This window comes from Seriola dumerili, unplaced genomic scaffold (assembly GCF_002260705.1).
Source record: "Seriola dumerili isolate Sdu_G_001 unplaced genomic scaffold, Sdu_1.0 BDQW01000044.1, whole genome shotgun sequence".
Taxonomy (NCBI): Eukaryota; Metazoa; Chordata; class Actinopteri; order Carangiformes; family Carangidae; genus Seriola; species Seriola dumerili.
The window spans coordinates 1433272-1447535 of NW_019174299.1; the positions used below are offsets into that span (position 1 = coordinate 1433272).

Consider the following 14264-nt stretch of genomic DNA (forward strand, 5'->3'; position numbering starts at 1 on the left):
TTCTTTGAGACAACTGAACTCTAAACATTAGAAAAACTATTATTTACCTTTCTGAGTTTGATTCAACGGTTGTGAATGACGAATCGGCAGTGGGTGTCAATTAGTGTAATGGTGTAATGAGCGCACAGAAAAGCACACCACCACCTCCAGCAGCAGCAGCAGCAGCACCAGCACCAGCACCAGCACCAGCGACAGCTCGTCTCGGAGACTCGACTCGACTCGACTCATTCGGCTAAAAAGACGGAAACAGGACGCAGCTGCCGCGCCGCAGTTCACGGTCAAACCCTGAGCAGTGAGACACTTTGTTTTTACCTCTCTTTCCTCCGGCTCCTCTCCGCGCTGGAGGCTCTGCCTGTTGCGCACTCTTGTCAGCAGTGAGTGTTGAGCAGTGAGCATGGCTGCCATCAAAGCCCTGGAGCAGTGGTGTAAAATGCAGTGTGAAGGCTACCGAGATGTGGCCATCACTAACATGACGACCTCATTCAGGAACGGACTGGCTTTTTGTGCGCTTATACACAAGTACAGACCGGACTTGATGTAAGTATTGGAACTTTGAGTAGGTGGTTAAAATGCAGGTGGAAGTGATAGCCTTTGTCCTGGAGCAGCCTGCCCTGTTCCCTCCTGAGTTACTATCATTTCTTCTGGTTTTCTCCATAAGTTTATATTTGTCTTTGATGCTCAGCATTGACCTGAAAGTGATTTTATTCTAACCATGTTTGACCCCTTTAGTGTAAATCTGCTGTTACAGCGTGTAGCATGTGTTATTTCTAAAGAAACCGTATGCTTGTGTAGATCTAACATGTTTCAATAGTTTTAACTCCTCAGAGTCCTGAGCCTGTGTTAGGTGAGCTCACTTGTCACCAACATGTCTGACATATGTCTTATCTGTTCATTGTACATTGTTCATTTCCCAGAGACTATGACTCACTCAGAAAGGAGGATGTGTTCGAGAACAACAGACTGGTAAGATGATGATCAACTTGTTGAACCTTTGCATTCTCGAGTGGGACTGATTTCACACTCCACATGCACAATCTGATGCAGCAAAAAATATCCACCTCATTAACCCCAGACACATGACGGCACATCCAGGCAACACACACACACACACACACACACACACAAACAGAGACACACACACAGAGAGTATGTGGATAAATATTCATCTGTTTCCACATTTTGAACAGCACAGAATTTTAAACCAAAGCCAGGACTCTCCTCAAACTCTCCCTCTGTCCACTTGACCTAATTTATTTTGTTAACCCTGACGTGACCCGAGCAGCACAGCGGGGGGACCTCTCTATTATTTAGTCTTCTTCCATTCTACCGGCTTCCTTTGGGGATTACAGGCCCTGCAGTGTGCTACAGTATGCACTCTGTATGACTTCCTTGTCGTCGTCTTGGACCAACCTGGCAGTGTCAGCAACAAACCTGAGCTCTGGGGAGAGGCTCTCCGGGCCATTCATTTTGAATGAGGCCTGCTGTCGTCTGCCACTCGATTCCACATGATGACAGTTCACTGGAAGACACTGCTGTTATATACCTCCTTGAAGGTTCACTTTAAACCAGATTTGTGGCGGGAGAATTGTGCATTTGATCATGTTTTAAGCGTTGATCAACTGTTGAAGAGGCTTCCTGTGCTGGAACATGAGAACACGGCTCCTTGTGGTTTAATTTACACCCTTCTATATTTCATGAATAGTGTCGTGTTACTTACAGGTGGTTGTTAAGTAAGAAAATTGTTTGTATTTAGTTTGCAGATCCACCTCACAGACTCACACACGTTCTTTATTTTATGTGCTCTTCTTTTACATGAGTAAACTTAGTATTCAGTAAGGCCCCTTCTGTAAATTGAATGAGCATGTCCAGGCTGATCCTAAACAATGCCCTGATATCCTGCTCCCTCCATTCTCATTCTTATCCCCCGACAAGCTCACAGGAAGTTTGCCATTCATTATGCAGCCCTTCTCAGACCTCTCTGGGCCCGAGCCACAGAATGCTCTATTTAAAGTAAATTGTATTGTCTGACATTTTTACACATGCTGTAATTGTAGGGAGTCTGTGTGCCCTGGTGAATACCATGGTTTTTATATGGTGAAAAATGCTTTTGGATCTGTTTACTTGGCACATCATACACTGCCATTAAATGTTGTCTTGGCAGGAGTGGAAGGCTGTAGGTTATTTATTTATTTATTTATTTCTCTCAAGGCTTTTCAGGTCGCGGAAGAGAAGTTGGGGATACCGGCTTTGTTGGATGCAGAAGACATGGTGGCTTTAAGGATCCCAGACAGGCTGAGCATTCTCACCTACGTCTCCCAGTACTACAACTACTTCAAGGGGCGGCCTCCGAGTGAGAACAAGGCTGACTCAGATATCTGTAGAAACTTTGTAGCAAAGTTTAAGAGCTGTCCATCCTCCCAACTATTAAGATTCTCTTTAATTATTAATATATTTCTTCCCCGGCTGAGGTATACTGTTCCTCTCCTGTGCTACCTTGTGATGTTTGACACTGATGGTGTTTTACTTCTCCTCAGTGGGAGGTGTAAAAAGGCCAGCAGAGGGCTCCAAGGAGGAGCCATCAGAGAAGAAAAATCTCCCAGTGGTTGCCAAGACCTTTGTGTCTAAAACCGCCATCGAGAACCGTCTACCTTCCACTCTCAAGGCTCAGACCTCACCCACGTTGTCCAGAGCTGCTGCTCAGGTCAGTGCTCGTGTCATAATCATGCATTCAAAATTACAATACATCTTTGTTGTCTTACAGTGTTGCCTTTTTAATCCACTATATTTAAGAATAAGGAGGATTTAGCTCATTTTCAGTGGCTTAGGTAATTGTTAATGAGGTAAGTGTTAGACATTTTTGGATGGAGCAGTCCCTCACTTTTAGTTCTTCTTTCACAGAAGGCGGTTTTGGCAGAAAATGCCAACAAAAGCGGGACTCTCAATAGCAAATGTGTTGCATGCAAGAGCCACGTTCATCTGGTTCAGAGGCACCTTGTGGACGGGAAGCTCTATCACAGAAGCTGTTTCAAGTGAGAATTTGACCCATATTCATTGATACCTTCCCGTCATGTGTTGTATTTGCTGCACGAGTAATTTTTGTGTTAATAAACTTCCACCAGATGCAGCGAATGCTCCAGCGTGCTTCATGCGGGAGGCTACAAACCTGGGAAGAGTCCAGACACTTTTATCTGTAACGCCCACCAGAACAGTTGTAAACCATCTTCCTCCGAGGCTGGGATCAAAAACGGACCCGCCAGTTCAGCTGTACGAATAAATGGTGCCAGCCAGACCCAGCCTGCACCCCGCCCCTCTTCCGTGCTGTCAGCCCCGCTGAATGTTGTTCTGAAGCCAGTCAATCCTCCTTCACCTTCCCAGTCCTGGACGGTCTCAGCCCAGAAGACTCAGGCAGCCCGGCAGAGGTTTTTCCAGACTGCCAAGCCAGTCACAGAGGCCGCAGCAGACAACAGGCAGCCCACAGAGCCCTCGAGTGTTTTAGGAAGGGCAAAGGCCCCACTGAGTCCTAATGATGAGAAGAACAGAGCCAGGACTACAATTGGAAAGAAACTAGCAGAAGAAAACCGCAACAATAACAACAAACGCCCGTTCACCATCCGCTCAGCAGAAAGACGGTGAGCGTTGGACTCTTCTTCGCAGTATTTTAATATTTCTATTCTTTCCCACTGTATGATTTTGTAATAGCTTTTGCTGATGGTGAGGGTTTTCTGCCTCTGCAGATTTGGAGATGAGCCAAGTTCAGCTGACAGCCCCGGTCTCAGAAAGGATAAATGCAGCCAAGGCCCAGCAGGAAACTGGGCAAGACAGCCTTCAACCAGCCAGACAAACAATAAGGAATTGCCATGTCTGAAGGCCGTCAACATAGACAACACAAGGCCAACAACTGTACACACAACAGCCAAAGGCAAGCGCCACTAAATTCATTTCAGTTATTCTTGATCCATTATTTGACATCTAGCCAACCCCCCCCCCCATCCTTTCTCTCTGTCTGTCTCAGAAAGCATTCATAGAAAACAAAGCCCCCTTTTTGTCATTTTTTGCCCTATTTACACAGCCAGTGCATCTATCTAGTGGGCTGTTAGCTGACATTTTTAATTTCTGTCTCACACTTGTAATGAACTTTCATAGTTGAACTGTCACTCTCCCGGGATGGATGTGCATGCATGGGTGCAACATCCTGACAGTCAGAAGCCATTCAGACAGAAATACAATTACTGTTGGTTTTCAGTATAAATGGTCACCATATTATCAGCATTGATAGAAGTCTCCCTATTGTGGAAAGTAATTCTGTTGCTTGCTAATATGGACCACATGTAGACATTACTCCAACTTGTCTCGGAAATCGGTTTGCATTTATCCATTTGTTTCATGCACGGATTAAAGCGCGATTTGGGTCTTTAATACAGATGTGCAGGTGAAGATCAGTCACTTTAGTGTCTTGTTGTGAGAGACTAGATAATGAAACCAGTAGCTGCACTCATTATCAGCTGGTCAGGTGAGTGTGACGTGGAGAAGAGTCGAGGGAGTCTTTTGTTGTACAGAAACTTGAACTGCTTTGAGTTCACACCTCATCGCCGAAGCAGATGCACCATTAAAGTTGAGGTGCTATTTTCTCCCTGGTGTTGAAATTGATAATGATTTCAGTAGTTACGCATGACACAAGATGATATCATCATGCTTTTATTCAGAGCTGAAACCATTTAGTTGATTAATTGATTACTTGATCAACTGAACAATTTTGATTATCAGTTAATGGCTCCAGTTGTTTATTAAGCAGAAGTGCCAAATGTTTGAGTCCCACTTTCTCAAATCTGAGTATTTGCTGAATTCCTCTGTTTTTTTTTAAATATTATTTTAGATTGAATATCTTTGTGTTGTGGACTATTGAGATATATCATCCTGAGCTTTTTTTTACTTTTTATAAACTAAACAATTAATTGATGAATTGAAAAAATAATCAACAGATTAAGTGTTAATGAAAATTATAAGTAACTAAAATAATTGGCCGCCTTACTTTTGTTTTCATTAGTTTTCTGTGTAATTGTTCTTCTGCAGATCCAGTCTGCCTAGAGGGACAGTCAAAGCTCAGAGCTGCGAGAACCGAGCTAGGTCTGAAGTAAGTATGATCAATCATCTTAATAATCAATATTACCATATAACTCACTCAGCTGGGAGCGGGAAGGTCACGCAGGTGGAGAAGGATTTTGCCTTAACACATCCCTGACTACTCAGCATATTCACTCTCCAGAATGCAGAAACCTCAGGCTTCATCCGTCTCTGTCCTTGTTGACTGGCTCAGAGTGCAGCCGCTAGCTCTGTCCCCGATCCTAACAAACCCTGAGGAGTGCCGGGCCTGAACCTTTCCTACTCTTAACACTATAGACTCTCTCGTTTCTAATCCCTGCTGATGATCCCTCCATTGTCCCCACCTTTTTATCATTTCAAAATAAAAAAGGTGAGGCTTTTTTTCTTATATTTTCATTCTTTATGATCAGCCCTGCTGGTGTGTTACATCTGTGTCAGATACAAGCTGTGCTTTTACAGTTTTTTTTTTTTTAGTTTTTTTAATGGTCACACACTTTAAGGTTTATTTCGGTATGACTTTCTTACAGAGATGCTGAAGCTGAAGCCTCCACTGAGCAACATAAGCCTCGATTCATGTCCTCAAATGCCTCCGTCATTACAACAAGGCCTCCGTCGTCCCCACCACCTGCAGCACCTCCAGTCAGCGTTGCTCTGTTTGATCCCACGCATTTTGTGGATGTCTCTCCGCAGAAACCTCTGCCTGCCTCTGGAAACCTCGGTAAGTCACATTGTTATAGGAGGCATTTGTTTTCCAGCAATGTCTATTTGTATTTGTTGGGTGTTGGATACCAAAAAGCTTTTTCTTCAGTACTGCTTGATGTAGTTTGTAAAATGCATCACTGGATAAAAATACAGTGCTTGAAACAGTTTTTTTGCACTTGTCTAAGCAATCCCCATTGAAACACTGTGTACACTCTCACTATTAGTCTGTGTCTATGTGTAAAGAAATAATTGAACTTTGGTGAACTTTGGTTCCACTATGAGTGTATTGTGGAACCAAAGTTCAATTATTTTAAGAGCAAAATTTGAATTTTGCTCAGCTTAATCAACTTTTACTCTGAAACCTTGCAAAGCATTAACAAGACTAAGAGTGCACAGCAACTGAAGCTTACAGGTGAACCAAATTCTATTAAACCAACACGTCGACGTTGAGATGTTTAGCCAGTGTAATGGTTACCTGCTTAATTTAGTGTGTTAGCATGCCAACATTTGTTAATTAGCGCTAAACACAGTCGTTACACTTCATCCTGAGAATGGCATGAATGACTGTGCCACATTTCATGGCAATCCTTTCCTGAAGTTGTTGAGACTTTTCACTCAAAACCACAGATATGAACCTGGAGGAAAGGGTCACTGAAGGCACCTTCTGGGGACGATGCACATCTGTACACATTTGGCAATCCATCCCATACGCGTTGAGATATAGTCTGGACCAAAGTAGCGTGGCTAGAAATTCATGAAGTAACATCCACACACACTGATTCCCACAAAGACACGCTGCCCTACATGTGTTCTGGTGATTCTTGTGATAAGATTTTTGTCTGATTCTGCAGGAAACAGAAAAAGGCATTAGCAGATTGAACTTACTGCAGAACTACTGCATGTAAACCTTCCTGTCCTTATTTTAGGTTTTAAACATGGGAGTCGCTCGCCTGTGAAATCCCCACCCAGACGACCAGCTGTGGAATCTATTAGCTTCTCAACCACTGCTCCAGCCAATCACGGAAATCCGCCAGGTTGGTTCCCAGCTTTAAAAAAAAAAAAAAAAAAGTCATCATCAAAGCCACACATGTATGGCCTCAGCCATCTTGTTGATTTCATATGAGCAGCCTTTTTTTCTTTCTTCTTTTTTTTTTTTTTTTTTCTACTGAAAATAAATCAGGTGAAGTCGTATGTGACAATGCTTTTCTGAAAAGCTGCCATGAAAGGACTATCTAATCCTATTTTATCTACCTCTTAGGCGCTAAAAAGGGAAAGTATTTGTCACCCACCAACGCCTCCAGGACTGAAATGAGGTCACCCTCTGTAAGTTCCCTCCATTAAGTCTCTTAAGAGATTAATTAACAGCTCTACAAATATGCTTTCATTACATTCCCAGGAAAAAAAATGGACGACCTTCTTTACATCTAAGTGGCCAAAGTCAGAATTTTGAAATGAAAATGATCTTTACTTGACTGTGACTCTTTAAATCCTTTGTTTTATATCAGGTGAAGTCTTATCACATCCCGGTGGAGCAGATTGAGACGGAGCTGAATGATATTGAGACAAACTTGGCTCAGTTGGAGAAGGAGGGTGTGGAGCTGGAAAAGAAGCTGCGCAGCTGTGAAGAAGGTACTTTTCTTTTTCTTTTTTCTTTTTTTTCTTTTTTTTTTTTTTTTTTATCCCACTTCCTCCTTTTTGCCTTGTTTAGTCATACAAATAAAATTGAATGTGGACAAATTGGAAACAAGCTTTTCAATTTAGGAAATAAAGAGTCCTTCAAACCGCTCACTTACTCTGAGGCAGAAGATGATGCCAGTCGTCAGTTTTGTTTCTCTTGCCGTGAATAACCCCCGCCACAAACTTTGATATTTTACTGTATTAGTGCAAACTGCTGAATCCCTTTTCCTGCTTCAGTATCTCTAGTGCAGAATTGTGTCCTGGTAGTTTCACACACGCACACACACACACTCACGTTAACTCACAGTCAGCTGGAGGTTTGTGTGTGTGCGCGTGTGTGTGCAGGGGATTTACCTGCCATTTCTATTACTGTTTCTGCAGCCAAATGAGGTGAGAGGCACAGACAGCCCACAGGGATGTTGCTTCTCTTTTAAGGTAGTGGGAGTAGGGGGCCTGATTGCTTTCCTCAAGGTCAACATGACTTGGGTATAGTAATATATATTCTGGTCAATTGCGTACTGTGTTTTTTTTTTTTTTTTTTTTCTCTACGTGCCACCCAGGAAGCCTGAGCATGCAACCGCTTGGCCAGAATTTGACATCAATTGCACACCACCTAGGAGATCATCGACTTCTGGAATTTGTCGGCGTAAAAAACTGAACCCTGGCACTCGAGTTCAATTCAGAATAAAATCGTGTTTGTTCTGGTGATGGCAGGATGTGGGCTGCCTTGTCACAGTCCAGATCAGCCATTATTGTAAATGTGACTCTCGTGTGTGTTTTGATTGATTGGTTCGCTAATTGGCAATGGCTAATATTCATTTAAAATCAATTATTCCACCTACTCAGGTACTCCAACCTGACTTTGTGAAACAGAAAATGCAAACTGTTGACATCGCTACCCAGTACTGTGTTATTGTGCACACAGTATAGTGTGACAACATAGTCACTAAACCATGAAAACTGGGTTAGAAAAATATTTAAAGTGCCTTAATGTTTTAGAGTTTGGATGTTCACTATTTGTCGAGGACTTCTTGAACATGGTCCTTTTCTTTTTAAGCGTGCCAAAGCTATTAGAAGAATGAAAGCTAATCCCTGCTGAATTGTTGCTAGTCATTATTAAATAAGTGATTAAGACAAATCTGTACTTCACTGTGTATTCCCTCTGTGTAGGTCTACGTCCTCAGCATGTTAAAACTCGAGCATTAAGATAACATTTGGGTGTAGCATTTCATAGCATTTGACAGACACAATGCTGCGGCCTCTGCCTTTAATGAATGGCTGCAAATAAGACTTATTTTCATTTTCACTGTGTGTGTGTGTGTCTTTGTGTTTTTAATATAGTGTCAGAAAAGAGAGAAAAATGTTCATTATAATTTCAAAAAGTGACATTTAAAATCCTTGTTTTGTGTGACAACAGTCTGAACCCCCCCCCCCCCCCAAAAAAAAAAAAAAATATTCAGTTTACTTTCATATGTGACAAGAAAAGCAACAGTTCCTCCATTGACAAAGCGGAATCAGAGAATCTTTGGCATTTTTGCATGAAAACTGACGAAGTGATTACACGACCGACTATTTTGATAATCGACTAATCGAAATATTCACACTCTGCAAAATGAAGGAACGCAGTGTCCTGCTGAGAAGTATACACAACAGCAGGGTTGACCAATGATCTCCATTACATGATAAATGTTGAAGATGTCTTTGCTCTGCTGAATGTGAGAGTGATATTAACGCTGAATTTTAAGGGCTCCATTTTAAGGTTGAGAGCTGTGTGTTATTGGCTGCTGCAGAGTGTTTAAGAGTGTTGATGTGGTCCCAGGAGGTGAGTCACCCTTCATCTCACCTCCACCAGCCAAATTACTCAAAAACCTAATTTGTTATTGCACTTAATTTTATTATTGTGTAATGAATGCAGTCTCATGAAAACAAAAGAGCTGGTGAAGAAAAAAATGAGCCATGATTCTGGATGAGGGGATGCTTCTTGAATGTTGTAGAAAATGGTATAATGTAAATGAAAACAGAATTATTTTACCGCTTTCCCATTAACCTCAGTCGCCGCATTATTTGACATCAGAAGAGCACAGAACTGTATTTAAATATTGCTGTCTGAACACTTTCTTTGAGCTTAATTCATCCCTGCAGAATTTCATTTACTCACAAATCAGAAGCATACAGCTGAGTTGCATTAAATCGACCACACAGCAGGAGATACTAAACGCATATGTTTTTAAAAACCGGCATTATAAGTGTTGTATCATGACTGATTCATGAGTCTCTACTCCGGTGCTTTTATATTGACCATCATCGAAGATTATCAAGGGTCACAAATTGTATCCAGTGTTTTACAAACATATTTGAAACAAGTTTGTGTTGTGGTTTTTTTTGTTTTTTTTTTCCAGAGGGAGAGGGAGACGTACTGATGGACCCACTGATGGTCGACTGGTTCAACCTGATTCGAAGGAAGCAGATGTACATTAGGAAGGAGTCGGAGCTTGTGTACACGTGAGTGCAACTGTTTTATAGCTTAAAACATCGGAGTTTTAGTTGTAACTGATTCTCTTACAGTCAGTGTTGATGTTGTGCCAAAGTTGTTTTATTTTTAGTAATATGAAATAACTTCCTGTCCGCTGGGATTCCTCTATGAGAATGAAGCCTGTTTTTCCATACAGTTGTATAACACAAGGGAGAATTCAAACTTATTGACTGTCAAACCAAATGCATTTGTTCAAGATTGTTACCGTGTTGGGATAGATGTCATGTGCATAATAAATTAGATTGGCCTCTTTTTGCATGTAATTAATGATGGATATCTCAGAGCCAGGACTCAGGAGCTGGAGCAGCAGCAGCCAGGTGTGGAGGGGGAACTTCGCAGGCTGCTGGAGAAGCCAGGTAAGACATTACAGGTTTAACTTCAGCTCTGTTACTTCTTTTTTTTTTTTTTGTCTCCACTGAACACTGAAATCCACCTGGTATCACAGATCATTTAAAGTCCAGAGAGGAGCAACAGCGGGAGACGTTTTTGATGCACAGGCTGATGGAGATTGTGGACGGCAGAAATGCGATTGTGGAGGGTCTGGATGAAGACAGGCTGAGGTAACATGATGCGTCTTATCACGAATGTTTACATTGAAAGAGTGATCACTAGTGTAGAGCAACACTGCTTATATAACAATCTCAATCCAATGCAAGGAAGACTGAATGTGGTTTTATTTTTCATTAATTCCAGGGAAGTGGAGGAGGATCAGCAGCTGAATGAAATGATGAAAAACCTTGGTAAGTCCCATATAAAATGTCTTTAATTTAAGAAAGTGTTTTTCTTAAACCTCAATATATCATTCTAATGTACATTTTTGTTGGTGAATAGGAGTAAAGAAAGCCAAAAATAAGAGGAAATCCTCCATCTCGAAACTGTTCAGACGAAGAAGTAAAAGACGAGTGGAATGATGGATTTTTTTTTTCTACTAAACTTTGTTATTTTATTAATGTATTAATATTCCTTATATTAAATTCTAAGCTTTTTATATTTAAATGCTGCAGTAGATGGTGTGCTAATGAGAAGGCAAAGGAAAAGGTGTCGAATGAGGAAGCATAATGTTTTTAATTCAAATTAGATGTTCATCTGAAATTTTGGTTCAAGATTCACCTTCAGTTCTTAGTTTGGTGGTATTTAAGTGGGGTGAGAAATTTCTCTGTAGGTTATGACTCAGTCTTTACTTTTTTTCACAAGGGGTGTCATGTTTTTTCACTATTGTTTTTCACATTTAAAAAAAAAAAAAAAAAAAGGAAAAAAGAAGGTGTTTAATTACGTAGCAAACGCTGCTGTGAATGTTTCCTTTATATCGATTTTAAAAAGCCACCATTTATGGATATAGATGTTATGTAAAGGTGCTTTATGTTTCATTGAATGATTGGAGTGAGGTGTCTCATTTTAAGGTTTAGCAAATTAAAATGCACCTGGTCAAAAAAAATTGGATGCTGGGAAGTTAAAATCAAATATCATGATGTGTAAATTACAAAGGGAGCACTGGCTGCTCCACGTGCAAATAGGACTGAGGAGAATAAATGTGTAATCCTTCAACAGCCTTGATCCAAAATGAAATTATTTCAGTATTTATTTAATAATGGATTTTAACAAATTTCCTGTAAGGATATTAGCAGGAGGGAAAAAAAAGCCTTGACAATTAAGTTTGAATGGCTGTGGAGTGTAAAATGGAGAGCCACACATGTTGAACTGCCTTGTTGCAGACTGGAGCTCCCCTCTCACTCTGTACTGTAGGTGGCAGCCTGGGTATGCTGTATCACAAGGCAAGAACTTGGAAATCCAATTTGCCACAGTACAGACAGTTAATTTCTTTGCTAATTTTATAAATGCTGCAAAAATGTTCAGCTGTGCTGATGCAATAATGTTATGTGAAAGAGGATTAGGTAGAGCAGTAGCTTATGGCCGGCGAAGGCTTATAAACTATAGGTTGTATTGAGCTCTTTATCTTCAAACCTGGTTTAATTAAACATTACTCTTTACTAATATCTGCATCAGAATTGCTCTGCACCTGAGCTATTAAAATGTTCAAACGACGCGTAGAGTCACTCGTGTGTGAAAATGGCATTCACAGTGTTTGTGAGGGACGTACTGTAATGTTGCAATTTTAGAAGTGTTATTGAATGCTATGTTGTACTTGTACTCTATTTATATTTTTAAACTTGAAATCTGTTGTCCAATAAATCCTTTGAAGATTAGCACGCACGAGAGGTTGAATTATTTACTTAATAACACCTTCCTTTGCCGCACATCCCAGAACTTTTTTTTATTTTATTTATTTTTTTTTTATCACTCCACTTCCCATGTTGCAAGCTTCACCCAAAGACTGTTGATTCAACGACTGCCAAGATCAGACGTTGCTTTCCACTGAGAAACCAACAATGCTGCGACTCCTTTGCATTAAAGCTGCACAGTGATCACAGAGCTGCTGCAATGTATGCTTTTTTTTTTTTTTTTTTAAAAGGCTTTTTAAAGACGGCATCAAGATAATTCACTGGCGTCAATATATTGCAGCTACTTATAAACTACATATCCCTCATTTTGAGATGCATGAAATCGTGATCATGAACTTGGAACACAATCTTTCTAGCTGAGCAGAGTTGGGGATGATATTGGTACAAAAATGCCACGCGTGATGTGGGTGACAGTCGAGACTGAATGTGTGATATTAGAGTTAATTAAAGCTTTGCGCCCCATCTACTGCAAATGCTTGCACTTCTGCAATTAAGAATCAAAGGCGAGGGCTTAGTGTCAGGGGGGTGTCTAATACATGGTTTTAACAGGAATGGGACCTGATTTGCCAAGCTCCTAGCGACAAGCATTAACAACAGCCTCAAATTAGAGGGACATTAATATTCATAAGTAAAACAATTCATCCTGTGAATGTGTGATGAAATGGAATCCTCTGAGGTGAGCTCTTGTGTCCAGGCTGCCATCGTTCATTAAAATATGCCATTACCCATGAAGTGCTTAATCTTTATGAAAGGGTGGTAAAAATCTGTTTGAACTGCTCTGACAGAAAGGTGGAAATTGTAATATTGTTCAGCACCTTACATTATGTTAATCCTGTACATTTTTTTTTTCTTTTGTAAATGTGATGATGTCAAAACACATAGGTTTCTATATGTCTCATTAGCTGAACTGGTGAGGCTTCCTGAGTGAAAATGGACAATGTATAATCTTTGCTTGTGTACACTTAGCATCAGTCTGTTTTTCTATTAATAAGACGTGAGTGCTTTGTGCTGTTTTAGGTTAGCTGTTGTAGACTGCCACTTGCAATACAATCTGAATTCTGTGTGAGTGCGAGTGTGTGTGTGTGTGTGTGTGTGTGTGAGAGTGAGTGAGTGTGAGTGTGTGTGTCGTCTTATTCCAGTCCCTGCCAGAGCCTCTGCCACTAGCCTGTAATTATGATCCTCGAGGTAATTTTATCAGGCTCATTAGCTCTGATGAGTAAACGAGAAGCGTGCCTCTAATTTATTGGCCATCCAGGCTGGAGACTTAATTCTCATCAGAGAGATCATAATATTTGTATAGAGAGACAGATATACAGTACATATACTCAGTTACAAGGCTCCTAGACCAACAGTGAGGCCAAGACTTTTTCTGACTTAAAACCAGTAATTACACTCGTAACATGACGTCTGCTTGGATAATTGGACGTGCTAAAATTATTTCCATAGATGTCATTCTGATGAGCAGGGCCCCAAACATTGTCTCTTTTTTGATTCAGGCATGATTTCAAATGAAAGCTATTGTTTGTATTCTACTGAGTCTTGTGACTTTATCTTCCTGCACAAAATTAGATTCTCACACCTCTGCAAACAAAATTGCATTGTTTTGTTCCCTGTTCAATAGAGATGATCCATTTTCTGTGTCAGAGAATGTGTTAAGGGAGCGGGGTAAATATGCTCACAATTTTCAGTGTGTAGAAATTTGCATTGAGGGGAAATTATGCATGCTGGCTAGTGGAAATGAAATGTATAAAGTGCATGACTGGTAGACTTGACAAGTGCAGCTTTCATCCATCTCAAATGAATAATTTTCACTTCCCTTAAACATCCTTAATCCAACCATGTTATCAGCGGGCATGCAGGATTCTGCCAGACTTTCTCCTTAACGGCACAGCAACTTTCAACTTGCCTGAGAATCTGCACTGCAGTTGCTTACCACATGGTCTTATGGACTCACTCTTATCCTTTCCTGCTGGTTTTGTGGATCAGTAAAATTCCTTCAAAACACAATATAT

The 14264-nt window shown here is 40.8% G+C and overlaps 1 protein-coding gene across 1 annotated transcript; it reads left to right on the plus strand.

The window, feature by feature from the left end:
* The first annotated feature begins 394 nt into the window (after positions 1-394).
* On the plus strand, positions 395-11204 carry micall2 (MICAL like 2). The gene is made up of 17 exons (XM_022739691.1): positions 395-537; positions 915-963; positions 2209-2350; positions 2535-2662; positions 2899-3029; positions 3120-3629; positions 3735-3919; positions 5071-5131; positions 5628-5818; positions 6729-6836; positions 7061-7125; positions 7308-7431; positions 9879-9981; positions 10295-10368; positions 10458-10572; positions 10706-10752; positions 10844-11204. Exons 1-17 carry the CDS (start codon positions 395-397, stop codon positions 10921-10923), a joined length of 2256 nt encoding a protein of 751 aa, XP_022595412.1. The 3' UTR covers positions 10924-11204.
* The last annotated feature ends 3060 nt before the right edge of the window (positions 11205-14264 follow it).